The sequence below is a fragment of the Euprymna scolopes genome, chromosome 2 (assembly GCF_053919585.1).
Source record: "Euprymna scolopes isolate OS-2025 chromosome 2, ASM5391958v1, whole genome shotgun sequence".
Taxonomy (NCBI): Eukaryota; Metazoa; Mollusca; class Cephalopoda; order Sepiida; family Sepiolidae; genus Euprymna; species Euprymna scolopes.
This window is the reverse complement of record NC_136483.1, coordinates 74,288,306-74,295,805: the sequence shown is the minus strand read 5'-3', so window position 1 is coordinate 74,295,805 and position 7,500 is coordinate 74,288,306. Positions and strand designations below refer to the sequence as shown.

At 34.2% G+C, this 7,500-nt stretch overlaps 1 protein-coding gene across 2 annotated transcripts in view; it reads left to right on the top strand.

Moving 5' to 3' along the window:
* LOC145241504 (uncharacterized) overlaps positions 1 to 7,500 on the top strand; it is a 338,516-nt gene that overhangs the window by 150,530 nt on the left and 180,486 nt on the right. For both annotated transcript variants that reach the window (XM_080104537.1, XM_080104547.1), the window contains exon 2: positions 7,323 to 7,377. In XM_080104537.1, the coding sequence (XP_079960663.1) occupies positions 7,345 to 7,377 (33 nt within the window). In that variant the 5' untranslated portion in view covers positions 7,323 to 7,344. The remainder of the gene's footprint in view (positions 1 to 7,322; positions 7,378 to 7,500) is intronic.

The following is a 7,500-nucleotide window of genomic DNA, read 5'->3' as shown; positions in this document are numbered from 1 at the left end:
ACTTTTGTTATAAGGTGCAGCGAACTGGGTATTATGGTACTCGTTCGATGAAAGTAGGATTAATAGAGATTAGTAGTTATAATCCATTTGTTCGGAAACTACTGAGCTAATCTAGCTGAAATTTTTTATGAACCTTTGTTTTCATAAAGTGCAGAGAACTGGTATTCTTTCGATGTAGAGTTAGAGATTAATTGGGATTAATAGAGATTAGTATTTACTTTTTAAAAAGCACAAAAATTCTTGCGCAGTCCCGTCGACATTCCCTATACGACGGATACGAGCAACATTAAGTTGAGTTTTGTTGGGAAAGATAAATGGTGGTGTGCTTACGAGTATATAAGCGGATACTTACGCAGTTTACAGACCATGCTGATTTTGAATTAAATTTTTACGGTATATTTTGTTTATTAAATTGTTAGGTAAAAGTATGCAATAATTAACAAAGTCTCTCTTCTCATCTTAATAATGGCTTTCTAAATAATAACGTAAACTGCACAAGTACTCATAAGGATGCACATTTGTAACTAGGCAACCCTTAGAGAACCTGTTGTACATGTGTAGACGTTGGTAAAAAAAAAACAGCCGGCTATAATAATAGTAATGGCTGTATGAAGGTTCAGTTTGTGTGGAAGCAATGACAATATGACAATAAGAGGAACGTCTACAACGCCTCAGTTCTATTTATTATCTAGTATTAATAGCCGATTTGCGGCGTATTTAATCTCACTTTCCGTTCGTCGAGAGAAGAAGATAAGACAATTTTTACAGTCTATTACCGGAAAAGTAATTTGATCTGTAATTCCGAGAAAAACAAGCCGAGAAAATATTACAAAGCACACGATGGAAAACCCGTTTTTCTTTTCTTCTTTTTCTTCTTTTTTTTTCGTGCGTTGCTCTCAATCGCTAAACGCGGTAAAATTTTAGCAATCTCTATTGCATCGCGCCGGACATATTGGGGGGAAAAAAGAGAAATCAAATTGAAAATCGGTTGATTATGTCTTGTCATTTTGTACCGAGAAAACTGGTTGGCTATTTACGTATCAATTCAGTTCGAAATGATGAAGTCTGTCGTCACTACAATTTTTCTTTCTCTTTTGAAACGAAACAGTGGGGGTGGGGGTAAGGCGCGTGTAAAAAAAATGGCGTTTTGTAATGTACGCACCCAATCACCTTCTTAGGATGGAAGATTGGATGGATAAATTTTACCTCATAGATATATGGTAACATTTCTGGAAGTAAAAAAAAATGATTTAAATCACTATGAGCAAATACTACTGATATTTATGCATGTGTTCTAGGTGTAGCAAAGCGCGGACTCGCCTATGGCAGCTGTATGCAAATGACGTCACAGCAAGGAAAAAGAAAAAGATTATAAAACGAACGTGTGCACAAACTGAGCATCCCGATCACGCTCCGGACGACTGACATAGAGGTGTGAACTGAGAGCCAAAGAGACAAAGCCTTATTCGAGAAAGTACCCGGATATAAATGTCGATTTTCTTCTTGTCATTGTTCCTTGCGAGAGAGTCTACAACGTGTTGGCACTCTACATGTTAAAACGTAAGTGTGCATGAGTGTTTAGAAGCGCCGACTGTCGTCCGGTGGTCGAGTTTCAATCTCGGTTCGAAACACTTGGTTGTCTAGTCACACCGAAGAGCTGTGATATAGTGGTACATTCTGTCCGGGGATGACTAAAACATGCCTCCTTCTTAGGTTGAACTATCTGAAAAAATGAATTGTCAACTGACAGCAGTTTATAGCGCATTGCACTTTGTGTAAACAAATAGAGCTCTCAGACAATTGATAATGTTTATCATTGAGATTTCGCTTACTGTAAGGTGCTGTTAGATGATAATTACGTAATTAGTGCTGTTTTGAGGAATTTGCTTGTTTAGCCAAACTAAAGAGTTCACATATAGCGAAACAATCTGTTTGGGAAATGGACTCGAAAACGAATGTACTTCTGTGCCTGGCAGTGTTCTTAGATTTTTGTGTCGGAATGCCTTCAATAAGTATGGATAATCCATAATCGAAATAATCTGATTAAAGAAAAAAACATGCAATTTTGGCCAGAGTTAACACCTTATAAAGCCTAACATCACAAGTGTATTTGGGAAGCTTTATTACCGCATAAGCCGAAAGGCCCGGCATCTAAAATCAATAGCAGATTCTTAGATATAACAGGGGCACGTTCGAAATACATGTCTCTGTTTATTACAGCATAACTGCGCCATGATACTTTACTTTTTCATTTTAAGCTTTAATTCAAACAATTATCACCGCACAATCAGTAAGGCCAGGCATATAACATCAACAGTAGGTTCTTTAATATGACAGATGCGCGTTCGAAAGGAACTTTCTGCTTAGAGTACAATTGAAGCATGATATGTGACTTTTGCATTTTAAACTTTAATTCAAGCCATTATGTATTTAAAAAAATATTATAGACTCAACAGTAGGTTCTCTACAGTGAAATGTCGACTACAACTTATTTTAGACTGAGTCACTGTGATTGGTTTGCAACTACAGCATGTAATCAATCGATTTGATTGAACAATTAGCTATTTCACCGATTTTGATGAGAATAAAATTATTGGAGTGTGAAACATTCGTTGATCATCATTAAATCCCAGGAAACTCGGGTCTCACTGCTAGTATATATATATATATATATATATATATATATATATATATATATATATATATATATACGCACACAGGCTCCTTCTGTCTTTGACAGGCTATGGATACCCACGAAGGGGTGCCTTCGCGTGAAATTTTTTTGTGGCAGGAGGTGCGCAATCGCCAACCATATCTCTCGTCAGTCGACATTTGTAAATGTGCCAAGTGAAGTGTATGTTCAGGACGACAGGAAAAACATGCCGAGATAAGCGGAGAGCACATACAGCGCCTAGAAATCCCAAATGGTCACCCATCTGGTACTAACCAGGCTCAACGTTGCTTAACATCGGTGATCTGACGCAAACCGCCGTGTCAACGCGAATATATATATATATATATATATATATATATATATATATATATATATATATATATATATATATATATATATAGATCTTAATATTCCACAGAATACAAAATCGACTTCAAAGTTGAGTAAGGGATTATATTTTGTCTTTCCAAGATTATTTCTATCGTACAAAAGGCTTTGAGAGTCCTAGACTTTATGGTTGTTCTCACAGTAGATGTTAAACTGAGCTCCAATATAACCGCTGTAAAAATTCTTATTTCTTCCTCTGAATACCTAAGATAAAACGGAAATTCCATAAACAAAGTGTATTTTCATCACCTTCCTGCATATTGAACACCATAACACCGTGATGATCCTGGTCGACTATAACATGGGCGTTTTTAAGTCTGATGTTAAATTCTTGTGGGGTGGTCCTTTGAAATAACCAAATCTTGTCCAGTTCCATCGATCGTTTTTCAACCTTCTTATGATGTTGTTCATCATCTGACAGATAAATTAGATTAACTCTTATCCTCGAGTGACTTTTGGAACTTGATAAGGGGTTATTCGTGCACACATACACACATATATGGGTTGTTTTGATGGGTACATACTTATATAGGGTCTAATAAGAGTCGCTGTTTGCAAAATATTTATGTTTCATTAGATGACTAAAATATATATACACTTGAAACATCCAAGTTAATAATGAAAAGAGACACTCTAACTTTTTTACTTCAAAATAACTGCATAACCAATAGGCATAGTTTTACCAGATCACAATATTTTCTAGAGAAAACCCGAATAACAAAAAATACTACTATGTATGACCTACCTAGATTTTTCATCCATGAAACGCATCAATAAAACAAATTCAAGTATGAAAAGCGCCAATTCAAAACATCACTTGCGAATTATTACTATAGAATTAAAGAAAGCAGATACTCGCCGATCGTTGATTGGAAAATAGTACAATGGGCCACAACATACAGGTATTTAGATGGCCCATGTAGATTATGTTTGAACGAGAAGTTGGAAATTTTAAATGTCCCCAAAATACTAAAGTGTAGAAGTGAAATTCCAATAAAGTGTAAAAATAGAATAAACTTTATTTGAGGATAACTACACATAAAACAGACAAATAAATAAAACTAAACCAGCATCTAAAGTAGCAAAGGGATAGAAAAGAAGTCATTCCAATCAAACATCTGGCTAAAATAGGGTCAGTTGTTAAATTAAATGTGGCCATTGTTTATAAAAATCAACCACTGGCTAATAAAAATATTAACCCATGAGAAATAAATAACAACGAATCAGGTTTCTTAATTAGCTAGACGAAATACCACGTGGATGTATAAAAACAAAGGATAACACAAAAGTTTGCACTTGGCCTTACGATAAAATATATATACGTTTGCTATATATATTTATAGTATTCATTCGCCGCATTCAAAAGAGTCACCGCTATACAAAACAGAACAAAGATAAAGTAAAAGTCAGTTAAAAGTAGTAAAAGTAAAACGCAAGTTTGTGCGAGAGAAGTCTTGCCAGTGATTAATGAAAACAGTAATCCGTTAGCAGGAATGACACTCTGAGTGTCTAACTTACAAAACTAAACACTACGTGTATATATAAAACAATACTATAACAGGAATTCCATCAATTTTAGCCTGACAAATTCTTACGGGGATAGAAGGCGAAGGCTTCTATTTAATCTAATTGCTATAACTATATTTTTATTATATATATATATATATATATATATATATATATATATATATATATATATATACAAAGTTTTTTAAAAAAATTTTTCATAGTATTATTTTGTATTCCTGCACGTCGCCAATTGAAAACGAATAAAGAAAAGTTATAAGCTTTTATACTTTTCGTAGTTTTATCGCCTGCGGTTCATCCGTTTAGCTTGTACTTTTGATATACAAGCCACATTGAAGAGCTGTGGGCGGCGACAGGTACGCGTCCTTGAATAATTATTTCATAAATAATATATTTGGACGTTCCCGCATATAGAATACGAGAGTAAGTGAAGTAACTCAACTCGCTCATAACATTCAGGTCAATGTTTCACAGTAGATAAATAAACATTGCCTTTATCGTCAGAACAATAACAAACAGAATTCACGTGAAATACCAAGTAGAGCTTTATAAATAAATTCATATAAACATAAGAACAGTCGACGCAAATTTACTCGCGGTTCTATGATAGATACATTTTTCAATAGATGCATAATCTGGCTGAGTAGACTTATTGAAAAGATGGGCTTAATTAGAGACTCATCGTCTATTATCAAATATTTGAAATAATTATTGTCCTCCGTGTTATTATGTTTCTTATTACGTTTGTTATATCGTTTGTTAATAATGGATGAAGTTCTTCAAATGCTCAGTTGTCTATTATGCAGATATTTCGATTTTAATTGCCAAACTTTCTATAAAATTTGCCAATCCTGGAGTTTTTTTTTAAATTTCAAACTAGCTGTACTTACTATTATCCGCTATTGTATTTACTTGCAATTTGTTTTGGTTTTGTGATTTTTAATAAACGGGAGGGGTGCAAATTACGCTTAAATATATTTTAATTCATGCGTATTTCGTATGTATTATTGTGGAGCCAATTTTCTTTGGAATATTATACTGTACCTTATATATAGTAGTTATTTCAAATGTTAAAATAAAACATGACTTGGATACCATCAGCTAGAATCAAAACCAAAACAGTTAGCGCTTCAACCGTGTCTCCTGTCGATGTAATTATCAAGAAATGGACAAGAAAGATTTAAGATTAAAATGACTTGAAAAAAGGACTGCATTTGGGCATGCGCAGAAAAAAACTAAAATATCTCGGTAAGTTGAAATGAACATTTTGCATTTCAACTTGCCGACTTCTGTACGCGTTATTCATCCATCCAAAAATTTTACTCATTATAAAGCATCCTTAGTGTATGATTACTATTTCCTGTTAATTTCAGTGTTATGTGACCAGTACTTGAAGAGATAATCGGTTAAATATTTACGCATGCGCATACACCTACTGTTTTACTTACATAGACTATGGAAATAACTTTGCATGAACGAATTTACTTAAAATTATTGTTTCAATATCTTGAATGTCTCTACTTGTGCTATGGATGTATACATTCAACTTTTTAACGCAGCATAAGACAGTCCTTGCAACGGTCATCATTTAAGTTTTCGATATTTGACCTCCATTTCTTTTAGTCAATCTTTCTTGACTCGTTTCTTGGATTCTGATTCGACCATCTTATACGAGACTGAACAGTCACCATCGTTTCTTTATGTGTATCGCCAATTTCGTTTCTTGACATCCCGGCATGTATTAAACTGGGGGGTTTTCTCTGCGAGATACTTTCTCTCTCAAGATTGACATATGATTTTCATCGGTTTTCTGTGATAATTTCTCAGAGATTTCAGAGATTAAAACAATAGATCACCTAGTACAAATCTGTAATGTTTTTTGTCTACTAGAAATTGGACGAAAGCGTAACGATCTCCGCTGCTGCAAAAAGGATTAACAATTGAATAGCGCATCTACACAAACTACTTCACGATGCTTTCGACATTTTTCGTTTTTAAATTTTACCTGGCAAAATATGTGTTGTTTGTGTTGGTCAAGGATACGTCTTCAACACTCGGGCTGACAGTTGTCTCGTTTTAGTCAACCTGGGTTATACTTCTGTTCATCGTCCCAGGGTTTGTGTTCTAAATTGTTAAATAACAAGTGTTAGAATTGTGTAAATACAAAGAGATAAACGGTCGGCGTAAGCAAGGTATGTCTAAAATGAATGGTGGAAGGGTACAGAAAAAGATGTAAACCACTGAGAAGATGTGATAATGTATGTTTGTTGACTTCAAAATCAATCAGCTAAATAAAGTAATTAAAGACGGATGCTGTTGAGATATTTAATACAAAATCTGCAGGAATAAAATGATCAAAGTGGTGTCTGGTGAGGCCAGGAGGAAAAATGCAATAAAACGCGTGAAGAGAAAACTGGAAGCGGAAAAAGTGTGAATTACACGAAGAGTGATATCTTCGAAAATGTTAGATAATATATGTCTGTAGTTTAAAAGAAAGATTTGCGTCATCATTTTGAAAGCAAATAGTTTTTAAATTCGGATATTGTATTTCTATAAATAACCATGTCTGTCTGTCGGTTCCAATTAACCGTCACATTTGCGTTAACCTTAATCTAACCATAAAAGTCAATATGGGGGAAAAGGAGAATCTGATTGTTTTTATTTGTTTAATACAATTGAATTTAGAGAATATCCTATTCTAACAATATATTTTTTTCTTTTTCTCTCTCGTCAGTTGATCCATAAACAGCCTGCGCATGAAGGGCATCGATACATGCACCGATTCCAAGGTAGGTAACTCTTCTTTACTTATGAAATGTCAGCTGAAAACATTTGTCTACGCCAGATGGGTAGTTACAACTATTACCTTGAAATATTACAGCTGTTACATATCTTCATACAGCTTTATTAAA